This window comes from Sinocyclocheilus grahami, unplaced genomic scaffold (assembly GCF_001515645.1).
Source record: "Sinocyclocheilus grahami isolate Dianchi unplaced genomic scaffold, SAMN03320097.WGS_v1.1 scaffold83.1, whole genome shotgun sequence".
Taxonomy (NCBI): Eukaryota; Metazoa; Chordata; class Actinopteri; order Cypriniformes; family Cyprinidae; genus Sinocyclocheilus; species Sinocyclocheilus grahami.
In genome coordinates this window covers 984,380-1,007,728 of record NW_015505262.1, presented here as the reverse complement: position 1 = coordinate 1,007,728, position 23,349 = coordinate 984,380, and the positions used below count along the sequence as shown (strand labels likewise).

The 23,349-nt window shown below is 38.0% G+C and overlaps 1 protein-coding gene and 1 pseudogene across 6 annotated transcripts; one reads left to right on the top strand and one right to left on the bottom strand.

Moving 5' to 3' along the window:
- Positions 1–7,876: 7,876 nt before the first annotated feature.
- Positions 7,877–23,342, bottom strand: LOC107586521 (uncharacterized; annotated as a pseudogene).
- Positions 14,598–19,895, top strand: LOC107586522 (TAR DNA-binding protein 43-like). 6 transcript variants are annotated; one of them, XR_001609371.1, is made up of 8 exons: positions 14,602–15,044; positions 15,453–15,725; positions 15,923–16,086; positions 16,932–17,072; positions 17,282–17,452; positions 17,537–17,621; positions 18,418–18,564; positions 19,296–19,895. XR_001609371.1 is itself a non-coding variant. In XM_016273927.1 (7 exons), the coding sequence occupies exons 2-6, from the start codon at positions 15,485–15,487 to the stop codon at positions 18,008–18,010; spliced, it is 1,191 nt and encodes a 396-aa protein (XP_016129413.1). In that variant the 5' UTR covers positions 14,599–15,026; positions 15,435–15,484; the 3' UTR covers positions 18,011–18,057; positions 18,418–18,502. The 6 variants fall into 6 exon arrangements, 4 of the variants coding, with proteins under 4 accessions (XP_016129414.1, XP_016129413.1, XP_016129412.1 ...); XR_001609370.1 differs by having other exon boundaries at positions 14,604–15,044; positions 17,267–17,452; positions 19,296–19,894; XM_016273927.1 differs by lacking the exon at positions 19,296–19,895 and having other exon boundaries at positions 14,599–15,026; positions 15,435–15,725; positions 17,537–18,057; positions 18,418–18,502.
- Positions 23,343–23,349: the final 7 nt, after the last annotated feature.

Genomic DNA, 23,349 nt, shown 5'->3' with positions numbered 1-23,349 from the left:
ACCAAACAAATCCAACCTCGTTTTGATTGGTTCAGTGGTCTCACATTGATCAGAGTAAAAATGTGATGTTTACTAAAACAAAAATTCTAGTTTATTATATTAAATGTTATATTTGTACTCATTTAAATTAAAAGCTTAATATTAATTACCAAATTGTAATTGCAGGTAATGCATTATATGTTTAGAAACTAAGATTTGTAGACTTCATATTTTTAAACTTTTCATATGCTTTAAAAAACCATAACACTTAAAAATCCCAAAAAAACACAAAGAAATAGTACAATTTAATATGCAATTTAAAATATATTTAAAATAATTTAAAATACATTTAATTATATATTTAAAATAATCAAACAAATAAACACTCATTACCGTTCACAGGTTTGAAGTCTGTAATTTTTTTCTCTTATGCTCACCTAGGCTGCATTTATTTCATTAAAATACAGTAAAAAAAAGAATATTGTGAAATATTATTACAACTTAAAATAACCCTTTTCTATTTTAAAATATTTTAAAATATAATTTATCCCTGTGATGACAAAGCTACATTCCAGACTTTAGTGTCACATGACCCTTCAGAAATCATTCTAATATGTTGATTTGACGCTCCACAAACATTTCTTCTTATCAATTTTGAAAACATCTCGGGTTACTTGCTTAACCCATGTTCTCTGAATAGTGAATGAGACGCTGTGTAGCAATGACACAATGGGAACGCCCCTTGGGTGTGCCGATTGTCTTAAGGCAATATGGAATCACGCCAATTCATTTGCTGATGGCGCGGATGCCACCTCGACGTCACCCACTAATACTAGCGAATACACCACCCGCTCCTCGGATTTCCTGCCGAAGAAGTCCTGTCGGCAGAGCAAGGAGCTTGGCAGCAAATGCAGCATCTCGTTCCCTATTCAGAGAACATTGGTTACGTGAGTAACCAGAGACTCTCTTTCATAGGTTCAGCCAATGCTGCGTAGCTATGACACAATGGGAACGATATACTACACTCGCCAAGCTAAGCGCTGCTATATCTGGCCTGATAAAAAATAGACCAGTCTAACCTCAAATAGCTGGTTCAAGTAGAAAGAATCTGGGAACCAGGAGCCACATCTAAATTCAAGCTATAAAACCTGATTAAAGTGTGGGGAAAGGACCATCCTGCCGCCACACAGATATCCTACAGGGGAACTCCTCTGAAAAGAGCTTGAGAGGAAGCAACACTCCTGGTAGAATGAGCTCAAATACCTAGCGGTGAAGAGAGACCTTGCACCTCATACGCAAGTGAGATATCCCTTACCCAATGAGAAATCCTATGTTTTGATGAGGGCAAACCCTCTGTGGCCAGCAACTGGGAGGACTAGCGCCATTGGCTAGAGCGGTTCACATAGAGCTTCAAAGCTTGAACAAGGCAGAGCAGGTGAAGCCTCTCGTCCTCAAGAGAAGCAAAATGAGGAGGACCGAAGGAGTGAAGCATGACCACTTGGGAGCGAAATTACATGAACAAGACCTTGTGGACATGACCAGGTCTGGGCCGTAAGAATACCTTAATAAGGCCTGGAGCAAACTCTATGCATTGCTCACTAACAGAGAGACCCTGAAAATCCCTTACGTGTTTGATAGAAGCCAACTCCAACAGGAGCGTCACATTAAGGGTCAGAATCCATTCGGCACCTGACTCCAAAGGTTCAAATGACGACTCCAATAAGCCCTCCAGGACGATAGATAAGCCCCAGGAAGGAACACTGACAGGGCACGCCGGGCCTCAAATGCCTAACCACATGCATAAATGAAGCAACCAAATGATGTCTACCTAGGGGGACTTTGTCCGCATACCTGCGAGCAGCGATAGCCGCAACAAACTCTCAAGGTGGTAGCAGCCACTCCAGCCACAAACTTCTCCTGCAGAAACTCCCGCATTGAACCAATCGGGCAGCTGACTGGGTCCACTGCATGAGCCGAACACTATGACTTAAAAACCTTCCAACTGAAAGCCTCCTAGTAGAAGGAGCCCTAGCATTATCAACATACCTGAGCGCCCATAGCCTCCAAATCTCGGGCCAAGGGTGCCAGATCCTGCCCTGGAGTTTAGACAGCAGGTCTTTCCTGATTGGAATCTCCCATGGGGTGTGCTCTAGAAGGGAGACAAGCTCCGTGAACTACGTCTGGGATGGCGGGTGATATAGGGAGACCCAAAAGGGGCATTGATTCAGAGCCCCGGCTCTCAGCAAAAGAAACCTGTCCTGAGCCCAAAGGAGGAGGTGGAGCGCATGACAGTCCAGGGTGCACGACCGTGAGCATCCTTGGCGGTTTATGTGAGACACTACTGCCATGTTGTCCATTCTGACAATCACATGACAACCCGTCAGAACTGGGAGGAAATGCACCAGGGCCAGGAAGAGCAGGACTCGCAGATCTAGGCTTTTTATGTTCCATGAGAGAAACTCTCCCGTCCAGACACCACAAGCCAGTCTGCCCTTGAAGACCGCGCCTCAACCAGTTAGGGATGCGTCTGTCATAATCACTTGGTGACAGCAAACAGCACCCATCTTGACCCCCTGCTGAAGAAAGGGAGGGCCCCACCTTGTCGAGAGGGCGTGAAAGCAACTGCATGACACTCTTAGTAGGCGGAGGGCCGGCCACGAGGGACAAACTCCTTTGGACTTCATCCACCACAGAAATGGCCTCATATGAAGCAACCCCATGCATGGGCAGCACAGGAGAGGCCACTGCCAAGAGACCCAAGAGTCTGGGACATGTGCTCTCCGAATGGCATAGCTTGAATTGGGTCAAACACGTTTTGATACCGGTAATCCAAGCAAGAGCCAAAAGGGCCAATGAATTGGCATGATTCCATATGGGCTTCAGATAATCGGCACACCCAAGGGGCATTCCCATTGCATCATAGCTATGCAGCCTTGAGTAAACCTATGAAGGAGAACTGTTAAACTGTCGCTTAAATTTTGTGAAAACCGTGACACATTTTTTCAGGTTCAAAAGAAAAGCATTTATTTGAAACATACCATTTTGGGGGGGTTACTGTTACTTTTGATCAATTTAATGTGTCCATGCTTAATAAAAGTATTAATTTCTTTACAAAGATAAATCTTACTGTCCCCAAACTTTTGAACGGTAGAACGGTTGAATAATTGTGTTTGGTGATGCTAATCACACACTCCACCTTTAACCTCTTTTCCAGGAAGATATGGCCAGTAAAACATAGTAAGACTGTCTTATCACGCTAATACATGAGCAAACAGAAGAGTCTTTACCGTGTGTCGTATGCGAGGCGCTGTACAGCTTGCGTGGCTTTTGGTAGCTCAGAGACATGATTATTCAAAGGTAATATTTTATCTTAGCAGTTTGCAGAGCTTTGTTTGCCATTCTTTCATGCAGGGGATAAAAGAGCAGCCTTGGCATGCTGGCTCTGATTATGATCTAATTGTTAACATTCAGTGTGCCTTATTATCAATCTGGTGCCTTACAATGAGCAGTTAGAGCTTTGTTAGTGTTGGCAGAAGGTTCTGAGAGAGCGATTCTGCTACCGGTGGTGCATTACAGAAGTACTAGTTAGCACTAAGGTGGCATGAGAGGAGCCCCTGCCACCAACGACAACAACAACAAACAAAAAGGAATTCATGGCAAGCATTTATTATCTGGTTTAATTGCTCATCATCTGGAGGATCTGACAGTTGTGGTTAATGAGAGAGAGAGGAGAGGCGCAGGCTGTTGGCAGAGGGCTTCACGACAAAGAGGATGCTAGGAGAAGGGGAGGGAGAGTGGGGAAGTTTGACACCCAGATCTGGAGCAACTCATTCCAGTCGAACAGAAGCAGTGGATGTAAGCAAAATAATTTTCTAATCAAAATATCAGTCAGAAAAAGCCTTCGCTTTAGTTCAGCTGAGTTCTTTGTAAGTCTGATTAACCTGGATGTCATTAACACACAATCACAAAGAGGAATCAGGCCTTGTGTGTACTCAGATGGCGAACACACACAGGATATCACAAAAACTGAACCCCTTCCTAAAGATCTCATCTGGTCTACAGGCCTGGACACCGTTTAAAAAAATGGGACCTCCCAGACACTGCAACATCACGCACGTGCAAAACAAGTTCAAACTGACAATCGCCAGAACAAGGCCTCTGTGTGCTATAATGCTTCACCTACTGCAAACATGGACTGCTTAATGGACTTCAACTTACAAGACCAGGACAAGACAGTGCAATAAGTGTCACAACTAAATCTAAATCTCCAAGCTAAACCTGTTCATCTTGCCTACTGCTGAATAACGGTCACAGTCAGCAAAGATGATGAAAAACTGTAAATAGATGAAGGATACGCTATACAGGAGTTTCAGAGCCCAACTGATCATGTGTGATTCTTTATCACCACAGAATTACACCAAAGGCTATATTGTGTGGATATAACTTTTGACCTTTGAGAAATTACCATAGCTGACTTTGAAAAACATTTTCTTTTGGTATTTCTTGTGGAGAGAAATGTTTAAAAAGTAGGTTATTATAATAATAATAAAGTAGTTTTTTTATTATTTGATATAAGTGGATATACGTAATCAGAGACAATTAATAAAAAGGTTTTGTGTCTTTTTTTAAATAAAAATTCTTAATGTTTTTGTTTTATTATAAATTACATCTTAATTTTTTTGAAAGAAATTAATACTTTCAGCAACGATGCATTAAACTGATCAAAAGTGACAGTAAAGACGTGTATACTATATTTATGTTTCAATGACTACTATTTTAAATGCTGTTTTTAAATGCTATGCTTAAAATCTATAAATGTATCGAATTAAATCAATGCATTCTTGTTGAGCATAAGAGACTCCCAACCCCAAACCTTTGAAAGGTAGTGTAAGTGGGGTTGAGCAGTGAAAATGTTTGTATTTTTAATTTTTCTATTATAAATTACATTATTAGCAAGTATTAACAATCTGACTGAAAAATTTTATTTAATTTTTAAATGTTTCTTATTTATTTGACATTAATAATGTTCTTTGTTTTTAATTTTTCAAACCCCTAAAAATGTTTATTTCCAGGTTTAAATTTGATTTGTAATCTCAAATTTTCAATGTGGTCTCAGACTTTTGGAGCCCACAATTATGTTATAAAATAACATGAATTCCATTATATGTCTTGGGATTTTTTTGGAACTGCTTTGTATGATACACAAATGGGAAGTTGCAGATTAGGCCTAATGCACAAGCACAAATAGATGTTACATTAATCTTCATTATAAAATGGTGTATGCAATAAAATGAAAATTTGCAAAAGCAAATGGGCTTTCTCTTCATACCACTCATGTGGCACACTAATAAAAAATACTTTTCCATTAATTTCAAAACATTATAATCAATCAATGGCAAATTGAAGACATGAAGACTGCTTCATCAGCGTTAACTTACTAGGAGGGGCACGATACCAATAGGGAACACCCTCCCAAAAACCACTGCTGCTAAACTCATTCACAAATATCTCATTGAGAAACTCTGGCACTGCTGAAACACAGCGTATGCCTGCATTCTGCCCACTGCTGCAGATCTGCATTCGCACACATGGGAATCATTAGGGTACACAAGTTGGCGAGTGTCCCTAGCAACCAGCTGCATCTGTTTATGTTTACCTACCTACCAGCTAATGCCATGAGTACATCTGCTACTGTGCAACGAAGCTGTGGTTACATGCATGGTTGACCCATGATTCTGTAATTGCCCAGCAAGTAAGATAAAGAGTCAGAGCGTAACCACCAATGCCTTCCCTTCCAAGAGACTCTTTCCTCTGCCAGCTCTTGTCCTGTTGTGGAAAGCTCATTGCTGAATTGGTGCAACAAATTGAGCTGCAATAGTAATACTGCTTTTACAAACCAAAGAAATACACTGTAAAAAAAAAATCCACTCATTTAAACTTAAACAGCTTAGTTGCTGCCTTAAATTTATAATCAACTTGGCTGTACAAGTCAATTAAATTTCATATAACTTAAAATTGCTAATGTAAAAATGTAAAAAATATAGGTTGCCATGATTTTCTAATATTATCATTTTTTTACAGTGTACTCTCACACACTAATGATTAAATATATATATATATATATATATAGAGAGAGAGAGAGAGCACAGACCAAATGTCATTTGAAACCCATTTAAAGCTAAAATGTAGGTTTATATATGTAGCTGTAGAAAAAAAATCTGATGTTATATTATAAAAAATAGAATTGTACAGTAAGAATTGTGAGTATTCATTAGTTTGTTATATTTAAGTTTTTTTTTTTTGCATTTTTCTATTTTAATCAGATTTTCTTTATTTCTCTAAAGTCAAAGGGAACATAATAAATGTTTGTTACTGTTCATATTTATAAATATCGTATTTTATTGTTACAATTATAATCAAATCAAATTACAATTTATTTTGAAATTTAAATATATTTATATATATATATAAAAATAACACTAACACTGACTGTTTCTTTGTAAATTTTGTTTTTAATTATTATTATTATAATGTATAAAGTAATAAATCTTTTTTTTTTTTTAACACTACAAGAACAAAGTTTTGTTCATGTGTGAATGTTTAGATCATATCGTTATCAATTATGACAATTAAAAACATCTCTGAAAGCAATGCAAAATTTAACCAGTGTGTGATTTCAAACATCTCACAGATGTGCAACTCGTATGAAAAAGAAAATGAGGGGGACATGAAAAGAATTTTTAAGCCTACACAAATAACATAATGGCTCAGAACAGCCACATGAAAAACTTGAGATGCTGGTGTACTTTGTGCTGTTATTGTGTTTCCTGTTCACAAGTTCATGCAACAGATGCCAAAGAAAACTCTGGCAGCGTGGCCCCCCTCTGACCCTCTGGGTGAGAATTACACTGTGCCGGAGTGCAAAGCTCTAGAGGACACAATATCCAATGCATACAAATGTGCTCTTGTTTTGTCATTTAATATAGAACACATACTGTTAGACAATAACATGATGAGGATGAGAAAGTGTGTTCTTTGGTTTGCTCAAATATCAAGGCTGTAATCATAATACATTTTATGAGTGCCAGTGGTCTTTCTTCTAGATGCTCAGAATTTAGAAGAATATCTTGACTTGGTTACATTAAAATGGCCTGACCTTTCAAAAGTCTAATTGAATTCATTCAAGCATGGGAAATTGCATAGTAAAGGCAAATTAACTAACCTCACATCTGAGGTTGTTTTCCCACTAAATCTAAGAATGTACATCAATGCCAAGTATTTATGTCTTATCAATAAAAAAAAGATTAAGCACATAAAGTGTCAGTCGTGTATACGCATAAAACATATATGCGTGTTGAACAACTGACACTGACCTCAAAATACTAAGTTTAAGACACGTTGCTCACTGCCTTGGAGTGACCTGGAATCTTCTGCAGTAGCCAAACGTTGAACAACACTGGCCTCTTCTGGCTATTCCTCATACTGCCACTGAGAGCTAGTCAGCATCTACTGTAACCTATAACTAACGAGACCAAGATGTACACTTAAAAATTACAGTTTCACAACAGAGTTCACATCTGTGAATAAAAAAAAAACTCTCTTATGCTGTAGATTGATGCCACATGGAAGGATTTAGCAAGAAAGCATCTCTGGTTCACATTATGATCATCCAGAACACAAACACAGCATGGGTTTTAGTAAATAAACACTTTGTGTATTATTCCAGATCACATATCAGTCATAAGATTATCTGTCATTTGTTTTATTTTCCCACAAAGAAACCTGCACTATTTAACATACCTGTATATCTATATACATACTCTGTATGTAAGGGATAATGCACAGAAAATATTCCATTAAAATGTACAAAACAATAAGATTAGCAACAAGCTGAACACTGCAACAATATTACAGAAATATTACTGAGGTCATTTGTACTAGTATCAATAATTTAGACGCAAGATGGAGCCAGTTGCATTTGTAAGAAGCAAGTGAGTGAGTCCGCTGTGTGATACAAGAGACATGAAAAAATGCCAGTATGTAACTGTTAAATATCTAAATATTTAACTAATTAAAAGAGTGATTTAATTATGTTCAAGCTTTTATTTTCTATTATTATTATTTATTAAATGTATATCAAGGGAAATAAATTACAATATGTCCAATTTGTTTTATTATGTATGGCAGTATACAGTAAACATTGGTATGTGTATTTAGAATTATTAACTGACAGTTGATGGAGACCCGATTTTGAGACTGATCTGATATGCAGCGATATGAATGCTGTGATTGACCAATTACAATACAGTATCTCTGTTAGGAGAGAGCTGCATAGTAAATAAACAATCTATAAATAAATCTAAATAATCATACATTACAAAAGATGAAAGAAATTGTACTAAAGACACTATAATATTACATTATGCTCAAGGAAATAAAGTAGCGAGCCAAGAATTTAACTTCAATTGCTAAACTGCCAGGTACTTTCTGTCTTTCAGGGAAGCGACAGGGATAGCTACTGCGCAACCTGAGAATTAACACCAATTTTTTTTAATTCTAGACACCACATTTATTCCTGAGATGTGACACACACAGCTGAGGGACTGCTGAGACAGTAGCTTGTATTTAAATGGCACGACCAACACAGTCTTAGATGTAATCATTCCCCACATGTGATTCCAACGGCACTTTGCTTGTCAGCGGAAAAGATGCATGGGTCCACTTGACTGTTGTGTTGTAAATCCCAGTCTGAGTGAAAATTGCACTTAAATGTGTAGCTGTATTTCAAACTGTGATTACAACTGTTGTGATTAATGGACTACCAATAGTACTAGTGTTGTTTGTAAAATCACTGGCACATGTGCGGTTAGTACCTGCATTTCCATCCGTTCTGCATTGCAGCCCCTCACAGTCAATGATGCACAGATGAACTTCTTGAGAGATCTTTGTTTTGCTTTAGGCCGTAAAGTGTAGCTGCAAATATTTTGTCACTATCTCCGTTGATGAAGTACTAAGAGCCTCGGATGTTTGGAGTTGTTGGATTTGTACTGAGGTTGTACTGGTTTCTTCATCTGCTGTCTGTGATGCTGTAGACATCTCTGGTTGCACAGAAGGAGTAAACTCTTTGTTGGAATCAACAGGAACTTCTGGCTTGTCTGTAATACCCTCAAGTGAAAGTGTTGTCACATTAGCTTCTTGTGGGTCATCATGCGATAAATGGAGGTGCGATTTTAACAGCTCTGAAAAACAATTGTAGCAATTTGTAGTTTTAAATACCTTGATTGAGGACTCAGACAGTCGAAAAGTAAATAACCTGAACATGGTGAGCTGTTTTCATGGTCCTGTGCAGTTTTTTTTTTAAACACCTTGAAGTGATTCAGGAACTTTTTGAACAGACACTAACCTGAACAAGGTGATGTGTTTTCCATGGTCCAGTGCATTTTGTGATTTGTCTCTTTAAAGGTGAGAATAGCATCTATCTTGTAGAAATTTTGCTGAAGTTTCTCACCTGCCTGACCAATGCACTCCTAAAAAATAGAATAAATATATATAAAAATGACAGTTTTAACCAATTACAAGATTTTACCCAATTATAAACTATAAAAAAAAATAATAAAATGAAATAAAAATGCAAAAATCATTATTTGAAAGCTCTAAAATGCAAAACTATTTTCATATGAAATCGCTTTATATTAGAAAAAAAAAAATAATAATAATAATATATATATATATATATATATATATATGTATAAAATACTATACTATTTGTATTCAGATAAATTGCAGACCCTAAAATCACAGTTTTTCTATTTTAATATATGTAATTTATGTAATTTATTCCCGTGATGGCAAAGCTGAATTTTCAGCAGCCATTACTCCAGTCTTCAGTGTCATGATCCTTCAGAAATTCTTATAATTTGCTGATTTGGTACTTAAGAAATTTCTTATCAATTTTGACATTTTCTTTGATGAATATAAAGATCAAAAAGACTGCATTTGTTTGAAATTAAATTTTTTTTAAATTTTAAATACCTTTACTGTAATTTTTGATCAATCTAAGGCATCATTGCTGAATAAAAGTATTGATTTCTTTCAAATAGTCCTTTGAACAGTAATGTGTATACAGTATATTTAAAGTTATAAACGTCTAACCTTTTTCTGTTGAATGTGGGATGTGGGAATGATAAGCTGCACAAAGTCACTTGTCTCTGACCAGGTGAATTTGTCAGTCTGTTCCACAATCACAGTGCTTACTGACAGGGTCTCATTTTGATATCCACCTCTTTTGGTCAAGCCCATACGCCGTTTATAGACATGCAGCACCGTGTCTTCAGATGACGAATTGTTCACTGAAAGAAACATGCAGAATGCCTATTCAAATATGTAAGAGATAAAAAAATGTAAAAATAAAGATGATAAGTGCTAAGATATGACCATAATAACAAACCATTTGGGCAGGTCGCCTCCATGCTGTAGGCATAATGGCCACTGACCAGTTTGAGAGGTAAGAAATGTCCTTCAGATTTGAAAACCTAAAAAATATGTAGAATTTTAATGAAAATAAACCTCCTGTTGCACTGTTTAAAGCACACAATGGATTCAATGAGAGATTTACAGACAATTCTTCAGCCAGTTTGGATATTTTTAACTCAACTTAAGCACAAAGCACAAATCCAAAAATATGCTATTCAATTACATACCAGGTGGCACAATTTTGTAAATAATTCTAGTTCAAACAGGGTCAGAAAAATTAACAAGGGCTTTCAGTTGCAAGAGAAAGTGACAAAAATACTCCTCAAATTGAAAATAATGAATGCCTCCTTTTCCTTTCTGCATATAAAAGTTGTATATGTGTTCTGTTGCTAACTTATTTCAAATGTTCACAGCCACAAACTGACAGAACACTCTTACCTGCACAGGACTTAAGATGGTGTCTCTCCTCCCCTGAACGGTTATGTTTGGTTTGTGCATTTCAACATTTACTTGAATAAGACTGGAATCCTCCAAAGCCACCACCAGACTCCCTCTCAAGGCCAGAGACCAGTCGAGCTGATTGGACAAATCATATGAGGAACATTCCACATTATATACATTAATCTGTTCATAACCTCACATATGGACACATTTATTAGAAATTACCTCATTATTCCAGTTATCCACAGGGATCTCTCTGGTAACCTTGAACACCAAAAAAAGCTTTGAGAAAGAAAAAAAAAAGAACAAACAAAAGAGGAGAGGAATTATCACCCTGTTCTTACCTGAATGAAGTCTGAATCACACTGGATGTATTCTCTGTTAGGAGGCGCTGACACTGCTGGACACTTCATCATAAACTTCTGAGTCCTGCCTCCAAAACGACTTACTCTCTTCAGCAGGTTCAGCAAAATCACATAATTGCCATGCTGAAAAGTCACTGCAAAATGTTAATGTTATTCTGAGATACAGTGATAAAAAAGGGTTAGATGTTTATATTAGCAACACACTGCAGAACCAAATATGTTTCAGTGACAAACAAGGACATTTTCTGACCTCTAACTGGACAAAACATCCACTGTACATGACTCTGAAGATATAGTTATTTTCCAGATCTCTGTGCAGGGCAAACCCACATGAAGAAAGCTGATGATTTAGATTCTCCATGGACACCAAACCCACTGAAAAGAGCAAAAGATTTATAAAACTAGTACGTGGAACATATTTTGCAATATATTCGTTAATTATTTTTTTCTTGCTGTTTAAAATGGTGGTCATACTCACACCTTGCACTGCCTATCTTACTGTGTGACATACGGACTTCTTAAAGTAATTTAATTAGATATAATATTACATATTATTATTACATGAATATTTTTATATACTATTAAAATATTTGAGAATGTTCCAACAGCTTGCGAGAACATGTTATTATTTCTGATATAACTTATTTTTGTTTGCTTGTCAACATCAAAGTCCATTTTTTGTGTCAAAAATATAAGATGTTTAATATGCAATTTTAATCAAAATTATGTGCACTGTCTTTATTAAAAACTATTTCTAGAATATCAACAGAATAACAATATTCCTTGAAAGGAATAACATTACTACAATCCAATAAGATGTGTTTTACAGACAGAAAATTCTGTCATAAAGTACATAAATGGGATCTTAACCAAATAATAAAGAATAATCTGTCAGTCTTATCCTACATTTAGTATAAATGACACATCAATTATATCAAAGTGTAAAATATGTAATGTGGATACTTTTTTTTCCAAAAAAAAACATTTATTTTATAGGTGAAAATCTGTTAATGGTCACCCACAGATCTGTTTCTTTCTTCTCTTGTGTTAAGGTCAGAAATTCAACGCCCATATATCTCACCTTGAATCCGTAATATTCCAGACAGCCAAAGCCTTAGTCCCTCAATTCTCATTCTATGGATCCAAAGTTCCATGTACTCAGAGAAACATTCCACATCACCCTCTAGAAAAATAAAACTCAGTCAGTTTTAATTCTTTTACTACAGAATAAAGAGTAACATACTGTACAGTAATAATTACCTGTCATGCTTGCAGATGGACTGCCCATCCAGTCTCTCTTCTGAAGACGCAAAACATTTCCCCATAGGGGCAAAATGAAATGCCTATGTGAAGCAAAGGGCAACAATAATGATTTTAGTAATATAATAGGAGAAAATACTTAAAGCATACCCATCTAGTTACTTACACTGAAATAAGTAAAACCCTTGTGAGCATCAGCGCCATGGTTCATTTGGTTCTTAAGGACAGAGTTCTTAAGGACTGCTTTTATAATGCTAACAAGTCAGCTGTGTTTGGCCTTTTAGGTTACAAGTGAGTGTGAGAGCAAGGCTGACCCACTTCATCATAAAATTATACAACATGTATGCAAGTGTGAAAAAAGCAATGGAAGGAGGAAAACCTGCACCTGCATGGCAATAAAAATCTCTCTTCCTTTCTTTCATTCACTCATTCTAACTCACATGAGGCTTTACCTTTTCCAATAAAAATGCCATGGCTACTTCATGAGTTAACCGTTGCTATCAAGAACTATGCAAGATTACAGCACAGTATACCTTCATTCAGTTGTGATTGTGATATAAAATCGCATGTTTATAGGCAGAATGAATATGGATTACATAATGTTTGGCAGCATAAAGTAAACCTGGTTGTGTCTTTCTTGGCCATTACAAAACTATAAAAAACAATTGCAGGTCCTAGTGTTGCCAACTAATTTTCAGGGGAGGTTGCTAAAGGCAGATCCATTTGTTGCTAAAAGTTGCTAAATGTCATTGCGTGATGACGTCATTGCATAACCATGACACAAAACAGCATTTTTACGTAGAATACACAACGAGACTATACTCAAATCTCAGCGAAAAATACATTTTTTAAATGTTATTTGTTCATAAAAATAATTATAAACATAAAATATTTTCATTTGTAAAAGTAACATAAGTAGCACATCTTTATGATCGGATTTTTTTTTACAACATTGAATTATTGAACAGTTACAAATTTTATGTAACTAGTAAAACTGCACATTCTGAACAATTATAGTTTTAAGCAGTGTACTTGTAGTTAGTTAGTGTGCTACACAAAAGTCTGTAAAAATAGGACACAATGTACTGTTTATATGAAGGAACAATACGTATTTATTTTTCCACATATTTTTCTTACAGTGTACCTAACTGAACAACAATTATATATACAAGCTAATAACATGCTGTATCATAAATATGCATTTATTATTGACCAATTGGAACTAGCAACTTAATGCACATTTGATGTTTGTACTGTTAGGCATCTTTCTCCAGCTCTCTCCAGGTTGATGTGCTGCTTGGCTGGCTAGCTGTTCGATGGTTTCCTCTTTTTGTGTAATTTAGATGAAAATATGTGCCTTTTTTATCATTTGAGTCCATTTGAAAAAGTTGCCAAAAACTTTTTTTAAATAGCTAAATTTGTTGCTAGGTGCTTTTTGAAAAATAAAATTTGCTAGGGTAGTTTGAAAAGTTGCTAACTCTAGCAACATCATTGCTAAATTGGCAACACTGCTAACAACACCCATGAGATGGCCGATCAAACCATTTCGGATTCCAAAAGTGAAACCAGACATTGTGTGATGAAGCCTTTCAACTGAATGTTGGAAACAATGTTACAGTATTACAACACAGACAAAATGATCACTCATTTTTTCCCATTTTTAAGTTTTAAGCTATTAAAGTAACCAATATATGTAGCTGATTCAAGTTATTATGATTTTTTTATTATTTATTTGAATATTGTTTTGTCATAAATACATAGATTACTTCGTTCAAATCAACTCAGTTGCAGACTGGTAATACTACAGGCCTTTGTCTTTAAATCCATTGTATTCCAGTGCTTTTGTCTGTTCTAAATCTGATGTAACAAACCTGTAAGATGAGATATGAGGAGAAGCTTTCAACACTACAGTGGATTCTTGTATATTTGACGTAATTTCAACGTCCTTAAATAAAAATAATAACCCCACCGGTCCATCAAGATCACAAACAGACACGACAAAATCACAGCATCTGATATAGTATACCACAAACGAACTACGTAATGCGTTTAAAAAGTAACCATTACATTTACAAACCCCTCCATGTGCTGTGATGCGACGCTCCAAACTGACGAGGTCCTTCCTGCAGTGACGCTTCTGGTGGCCATTTTCTCAGTTTAGGGGGTCGGGACGGCAACTGGATGCATTAGTCCACGCGTTTTCGTTATTTTAATTACTTTTCGTTGCTTGTTTTGATCACAGTCGGTAGATAATCAAGTACAATCGATGACTAGGTGTTTGCACACCGTGAAAATTGGCGGGAACTGGGTGCGACGCGCCATTCATTTCTAACGTGCGCGCGGTTAGCAAGTAGCTTAGCTTAGCTAATGGCGCCCCGCATTATTTGACAACAGTCGCACGTAAACAATAGACATCAGACTTGTTGCCAACCGATCTGTGGTTGTTTACTTCTGAGGTCTTTCCGGTGTCCTAGTTTCAGTTTCAGCCCCGTTTGTTGTCTTACAGCTGAATTATTGATCTTGAAGGTATTAGCACAATTCGCGCTCTTGGTGTAAACATGACTGAGTGTTATATTCGCGTCGCGGAGGATGAGAACGAGGAGCCGATGGAGATCCCGTCCGAGGAGGACGGCACCGTGCTGCTCTCCACCGTCGCCGCGCAGTTTCCCGGTGCCTGCGGCCTTAGATACCGTAGCCCCGTGTCTCAGTGCATGAGAGGGGTACGACTAGTGGAGGGGGTTCTTCATGCACCCGAATCAGACTGGAGCAATCTGGTGTACGTGGTCAACTATCCAAAAGGTAAAATCAGATCTGGTAGTATTGGGTTTATTTGATTGCAGTGACCAAATAATTTGGGCTTTGTTGATGCACAGAAAATGTCAGGCACCCAGTTATCTACTACTAATGCATATTGAGGAATTATTGATCTTGAAGGTATTAGCACAATTCGCGCTCTTGGTGTAAACATGACTGAGTGTTATATTCGCGTCGCGGAGGATGAGAACGAGGAGCCGATGGAGATCCCGTCCGAGGAGGACGGCACCGTGCTGCTCTCCACCGTCGCCGCGCAGTTTCCCGGTGCCTGCGGCCTTAGATACCGTAGCCCCGTGTCTCAGTGCATGAGAGGGGTACGACTAGTGGAGGGGGTTCTTCATGCACCCGAATCAGACTGGAGCAATCTGGTGTACGTGGTCAACTATCCAAAAGGTAAAATCAGATCTGGTAGTATTGGGTTTATTTGATTGCAGTGACCAAATAATTTGGGCTTTGTTGATGCACAGAAAATATGGTCTTATGTCAGGCACCCAGTTATCTACTACTAATGCATATTGATCATGTAAAACTAGTTGATTGTTTTAAAATTAACCATATAACTAGAATAATAAAATATCATACATTTTCAGATAACAAGAGGAAGATGGATGAAATGGATGCTGCATCGGCTGTGAAGATCAAGAGAGGTGTGCAGAAGACATCAGATTTGATTGTGCTTGGGTTGCCGTGGAAAACATCAGAGCAAGACCTTAAAGATTACTTCAACACTTTTGGAGAAGTGATCATGGTGCAGGTTAGTATGAAGCCTAAATAGTTTACCCCAAACATTAAAAAAAAAAAAAAAAAGTAATAACTACTCACCCTCTTATATGATGACCCTCTTATATAACTCGCGTTTATATGATGGGTTTTCATTTGTGCAGCATAAAGGGTTTGTTTTGAACCATGTTTATGTTGCTCTCTTTTATTCAATGAAAGTGGATGGGGGCTGCCAAGGGCTTTTTAGGCTGTCAAGCTCCAAAAATGACAAAAAAAAGCATCATAGCAGTCGGCAATAATACTTTTCTGCAATATTATAAGTCTGTTGAAACAGTACAATAGCTGTGTGTGGGGAAAAAATACTGAAATTGTAATTTATTTACTGAAAACACCTAGGGGGGGGACTAGGTGACTTTTGTGGCACTTGCCAAATACACAGAAAATTGTGGACATGGTTAGAAAAAGCTAAATCAGGGCTGTCCAAACTCGGTCCTGGATTGGAGCTAAACTCTGCTGGACACTGGCCCTCCAGGACCAAGTTTGGACAGCCCTGGGCTAAATGTTCTCGGGGGGAAAAAAGTCAATTGTGATGTTCATGGTCAAAGATCGACCACCATAAGAAATGATTGAGGGGGAAAAAATAGCTTTTTTTTTTCTACAAATCTGCCACAATGCGTTTGATAATTCACTTTTTTTTTGTATGAAAATAAGCAGCTCAGAATTCTGCTTTAAACAACTCCTTTGGAGTTAGAAAGAAATAAGTCATACAGATTTGGAAAATATATAATGTTAGAATTGTAAATAATGAGTAAATAATGATAGAATTGTCATTTTTGGGTGAACTGTAACTTAAATGTCATGCATGACCTGTTCCCTCAGGTGAAAAGAGATGCAAAAACTGGAAATTCCAAAGGATTTGGCTTTGTAAGATTTACAGACTATGAAACACAAGTAAAAGCCATGTCCCAACGGCATATGATTGATGGAAGATGGTGCGACTGCAAACTTCCAAACTCAAAGGTATTTCAACAACACTAATGCCACGTGATACCACACATAGTTCACATTTTGATATACAAGTTATACTTGTGCTTATACGTATTAAAGGGTTTAAATTTGAACATATACACATTTCATGTTTCAAATGTTTTGGGATGCCCTTGCTTGTTGTGAACATTGCATGAGTAGACCCTGTTTTCTATTAAATTATCCAGTATTTCATGGAACAGGCTGGCCCGGATGAGCCTATGAGAAGCAGGAAAGTATTTGTGGGCCGCTGCACAGAGGACATGACAGCCGATGAGCTTAGACAGTTTTTTATGCAGTACGGCGAAGTCACAGACGTGTTCATTCCCAAACCTTTCCGAGCCTTTGCCTTTGTCACTTTTGCTGATGATCAGGTCGGTCTTCTGGTCTTTTCCATTCTCGTTATTTGGCTTGCTCTCATTCTCTTCTCAAATCAACACATGGTTGTTTTCCTCCAGGTTGCCCAGTCTCTGTGCGGTGAGGACCTGATCATTAAAGGAACCAGTGTGCACATCTCCAACGCTGAGCCTAAGCACAATAATAGTAGGCAAATGATGGATCGTGGGCGGTTCGGGGGGTTTGGGGGGCAGGGCTTTAGCAGTAGTCGCAGTCCCAACAGCAATGTGAATTTTGGGGCCCTTAGCTTGAATCCAGCCATGATGGCAGCTGCTCAGGCAGCACTTCAGAGTAGCTGGGGCATGATGGGAATGCTGGCCAATCAGCAGAATCAGACAGCCGCTTCCGGCACCACCCCTAGCGGACAGAACAGCGGTAGTAGAGATCAGAACCCGAGTTACAACACGGGCAGCAATAGCTACAACACCAGCTCAGCTAGTCTTGGGTGGGGGGCGGGAACCAATTCGGGCTCGAGCAGTGGGTTCAACTCCGGTTTTGGATCTAGCATGGAGACAAAGTCCAGCTGGGGAATGTAGAGAGATTTCAATTGGGTCTCGAAGTATCCTAATATCTAGATTATATGGTAAGTATTTTGAGAGAAGAAAGTTTAGTCAGATATTATGTCCCTTAAATATTTGCCTTTGATTTTGTAAAACTGAATGTTCTTTGTATAGATATAATGATTGCTCTTTAAGATTCATTTAGAGTGGTTGAATTTGTTAGGAATGAAATTAAAACTAAGTTGTTGTTTTTTTCTCTTTATGGATATAATTTATTTTGTGTCGGGCATTCAGTATGCCCACATATCTGAGCATCTCTTACCATTTCAGTGCCCTCTCAACGTACAGTACATTTAAAGATGCTCCATGTGGAAAGCCATTTGAGTTGTGTTCTTTTCCCTCAACGTTTTTTATGGTCAAGCCTTCATAAATCTCTTCTACAGTTCATCACCTCTTTTCCAATTTCCCGGGAAGAAGCCCCTCGTTGGCCGCAATGTTCGAGCGATCTCAGTATCAGTTCCCTTCTTCCCATGTGTAAATGCTTTGCCATCAGAGAGCACAGCTTCATTCTACATATACTGTGTTAGACGGTGGGTGTTGTCTTTTTTTCCCCTTTTTATGGATGAAATCTGTCCGCTTTTTTGAGAGCTGAGAGTGATATGGTGATGGATTGTTGGTGCGCCACGAGTGAGAGCCTGAATGAGCGAACGCGCTGAGAGAGAGAACTTGAACGCAAGTGTGCGATGCCGAAAAGCGACTTGACTGCGAGACTGAGAAGAATCTGTGTGAACGAGTGTGAACGAAGGCAGCGAGTGTTTCTTCTGTAGAAGGACGTTCATTTACATTCTTCCGTCCCTCTTGTTCTGTCTACCTTCCTCCCTTTCTTATATTGCAATCCTATTTAAAGAGCTGCATTTAAAAAAAAAAAGATATGTAGTGGAATGTTTTAAGTGACCTACTAAGTATGTGTTCTTGCTTAATTTGATGTGAATGCTGTGTATGGTGTGCGTTCTATCTCACTGTAACTGAACTCGTATGTGTGAACTTGATGTGATGCTGTCTGTGGGCGGGGCTCTGGGAGTGGGCGGTGAATGAGGGCGAGCGTGAGCTCTGAGTGGCTTAACTGGGGTGATGTATTGATGAAAGCGAAGAATGCTTCAAGAAGAGGTTGCTTTTGTTCTGTGTTTTGAATGCTTTTTATATGTTTTGTGAATCTAAGGGAACTCAAATAAAAAATAATTTGACTAGTTATTTTGATAGTGGCTTATTTGCTTCAAGACATTAATTGAATTGCAAACACTTATTTAATTTGCATGTATAGGGACGCTGGATTCGGCTGGCCCAGGTTTACCTCAGAACCCTGAGTGAAGTCCCTAATGGGAGAGCTGAAGACTGAAGTTCACACAGTTCATCTGTGGAGACTGCTGCTGTATGCCTTTAACCTGAAAAGGGACTACATCACTTCACTGTAACCAGATTTCCCTGGATTTCCCTTATTGAAATTTCAATGGACGATTCCCAATTGGCGTGCGTGCGTGACTAAAGACAGACCTTTGCAATCTAAAAGCAAAGTTAAACCAGTGTGTTTATGGATCAGTCCCATTGCAAATGACTTCATGTTCATGCTTGTGTATTTCCAGCTCTGTTTTACGCAAGAAGTCAATGCAGTCATTGATCTTGCTTTTAAGTCCTTCTTTTGTTTGATTGCTTTTACATGATCTGTCCCACTGTAAATATAGTGTAGTGTAAGTTGAAAAGGCCTATTTTTCATAGTGTTCTGTTGTGGGTGAACCGATAGGATTTTGTGAATGGGGTTTGTGTTATCAATGACTTGAATCACTGGCAGGATTTCCATTTTTCAAAATACTTAATAAACATACACAGAGGAATTGTAACCGTATCTCTTTTTATTTTACCTGAAATGTTTCATTAATTTCATTTGAAGTTTAACCTACTTGTTTAGTACATTGCAAAGTACTAGATTTTAATATAACGCAAACATACTATTTAGTAGTTTTGCTGTTTGTCTTATTTGTGGAATATCAGTTGAACAAGCAGAACTGCAGATAGTTTTTCCTTGAAGTAAATAACTGCTGAATATGATATTAAAGGGGTCATATGATGCTTTTTTTTAAAGATCATTATTTGGTGTAACAGAATGTTGACATGCTTTAATGTTCAAAAAACACATAATTTTTCAAATACTGTACATTATTGTAGGTCCTCTATGCCCCGCCTCTCTCAAACGCTTCGTTTTCTACAAAGTCCCTCCTTCCAACAAGCGCAGTCTGCTCTGATTGGCCAGCTGACCCAGTGCGTTGTGATTGGCCGAACACCGCAAGCACTAGTCGGAAATGTAACGCCCCTTACCATAATCGCAGCTTCAGCTTTCAAAATAAATGTAAAGACAGAGCCCGAAAGGGGAACAGAGGCGCGTGACGGACACAGTGATGAAGCTGGTATGTGTTTGTGATGTGACCCCCTCTCTCTCTCTTGCGCTCAATTCAATTTCAATTTAAGTGTTCTTGCTTAATAATTTGATGTGAGTGCTGTGTATGGTGTGTGTTCTATCTCGCTGTTACTGAACTCGTGTGTGAACGTGATGTGATGCTGTCTGTGGGCGGGGCTCTGGGAGTGGGCGGTGAATGAGGGCGAGCGTGAGCTCTGAGTGGCTTAACTGGGGTGATGTATTGATGAAAGCGAAGAATGCTTCAAGAAGAGGGTGCTTTTGTTCTGTGTTTTGAGTGCTTTTTATATGTTTTGTGAATCTAAGGGAACTCAAATAAAAAAATAATTTGACTAGTTATTTTAATAGTGGCTTATTTGCTTCAAGACATTAATTGAATTGCAAACACTTATTTAATTTGCATGTATAGGGACGCTGGATTCGGCTGGCCCAGGTTTACCTCAGAACCCTGAGTGAAGTCCCTAATGGGAGAGCTGAAGACTGAAGTTCACACAGTTCATCTGTGGAGACTGCTGCTGTATGCCTTTAACCTGAAAAGGGACTACATCACTTCACTGTAACCAGATTTCCCTGGATTTCCCTTATTGAAATTTCAATGGACGATTCCCAATTGGCGTGCGTGCGTGACTAAAGACAGACCTTTGCAATCTAAAAGCAAAGTTAAACCAGTGTGTTTATGGATCAGTCCCATTGCAAATGACTTCATGTTCATGCTTGTGTATTTCCAGCTCTGTTTTACGCAAGAAGTCAATGCAGTCATTGATCTTGCTTTTAAGTCCTTCTTTTGTTTGATTGCTTTTACATGATCTGTCCCACTGTAAATATAGTGTAGTGTAAGTTGAAAAGGCCTATTTTTCATAGTGTTCTGTTGTGGGTGAACCGATAGGATTTTGTGAATGGGGTTTGTGTTATCAATGACTTGAATCACTGGCAGGATTTCCATTTTTCAAAATACTTAATAAACATACACAGAGGAATTGTAACCGTATCTCTTTTTATTTTACCTGAAATGTTTCATTAATTTCATTTGAAGTTTAACCTACTTGTTTAGTACATTGCAAAGTACTAGATTTTAATATAACGCAAACATACTATTTAGTAGTTTTGCTGTTTGTCTTATTTGTGGAATATCAGTTGAACAAGCAGAACTGCAGATAGTTTTTTCCTTGAAGTAAATAACTGCTGAATATGATATTAAAGGGGTCATATGCTTTTTTTTAAAGATCATTATTTGGTGTAACAGAATATGTTGACATGCTTTAATGTTCAAAAAACACATAATTTTTCAAATACTGTACATTATTGTAGGTCCTCTATGCCCCGCCTCTCTCAAACGCTTCGTTTTCTACAAAGTCCCTCCTTCCAACAAGCGCAGTCTGCTCTGATTGGCCAGCTGACCCAGTGCATTGTGATTGGCCGAACACCGCAAGCACTAGTCGGAAATGTAACGCCCCTTACCATAATCGCAGCTTCAGCTTTCAAAATAAATGTAAAGACAGAGCCCGAAAGGGGAACAGAGGCGCGTGACAGACACAGTGATGAAGCTGGTATGTGTTTGTGATGTGACCCCCTCTCTCTCTCTTGCGCTCAATTTCAATTTAAGTGTGCTTTATTGGCATGACAAAAATTATACATTTGTATTGCCAAAGCAATTGCAGCTGGACTGCTTACAAATACACACGTATTAACAGAAAGAAAAAGAATAATAGTAATAATATATAGAAAGTATTAAGCATGTAGTGCAAAATGAATTACTAATGTAAGTATATAAACTAGAAATAAAAATAAAATAAGGGATTAGACATATTTACAGAAGCAAAATATACATTAAGTAATATAATGTAGATGTGCTGGAAACATCAGATCAGGGCAGATTGAGTGTTTTCTATGGTGACGGGTAGACACATATTGAGCAGCAAACACAGCAGTTATTCTGTTCTCCTAACAGATACGGCAGTTTCTCCTGGTTTGAAAGAGTTTTAAATCTCTTGGTATTGCAGGGCTTTATAATGATATGATTGGGGATCACTGAGCTTCAGATGTTTCCAGAATTTAATTGCCCTTTTTTGTATCTTTTTGATTAGAGGATATTTGCCTAATTCTGCCCTGCATGCATTTTATTGTGTGCCGGTGCACGTGTAATATATTTTTGCAGGGTCTCAATGGGATGTTTTTCCCCATTTGGTGAAATCTTGATTTGGATTTGTCAGTGGACCCCACACCTCACTGCCATAGAGGGCAATGGGCTCAATTACTGATTCTAATATTTTCAGACAAATTCTAATAGGACATTGCCGTTTTATGGCGTAGAAGGCCCTGCGTGATTTATCTCTCAGTTCATTCACAGCATGATTAAAGTTTCCCGTGGATGTGATTTTCAAACCCAGGTAGTTATAGTGTGATGTGTGTGTTATCTGCTTAGTGCCTAATGTAAATGTGTGTGGTGTTCCCTGGGATCTGGATCTTTTCTGAAAGATCATAATTCTGGTTTTCTTCAGGTTGACTGTCAGAGCCTAAGTCTGGCAGTATTCCTCTAGCAGGTCCAGGTTCTGCTGTAAAGCGTGTTGAGTGGGAGACAGCAGAACCAGATCATCTGCATACAGCAGGCATCTGATCTGAGAGTTGTGTAGGGTGAGGCCAGGGGCTGCAGATCGCTCTAGACTGCTCGCCAGTTCATTGATGTAAATGTTAAAAAAAAGTATCTAATGGGGCTAAGTTATCTTTGAATAATCAAATATGGTACAAAGTAACGCTGTCGTCTTTGACTTAACCCAGAAAATTCCTTTAAAACCATATATCCTGTCTCAAGTTACCTATTGCTTTGGCATATATGTATCAAAATATTACATACCTTCCGTGCCAGATGACTTCTGTATCTGCAAGCCACATCTACGAAGAAGAAGTTTCC

Bases quoted from the DNA above. Each gene is read 5' to 3' on its own strand.
- LOC107586522 (XM_016273928.1), top strand. From the start codon at position 15,077: ATGACTGAGTGTTATATTCGCGTCGCGGAGGATGAGAACGAGGAGCCG. The intron at 15,318-15,922 runs GTAAAATCAGAT...ATACATTTTCAG, and splicing joins CGTGGTCAACTATCCAAAAG to ATAACAAGAGGAAGATGGAT. The intron at 17,073-17,281 runs GTATTTCAACAA...TTCATGGAACAG, and splicing joins GCAAACTTCCAAACTCAAAG to GCTGGCCCGGATGAGCCTAT.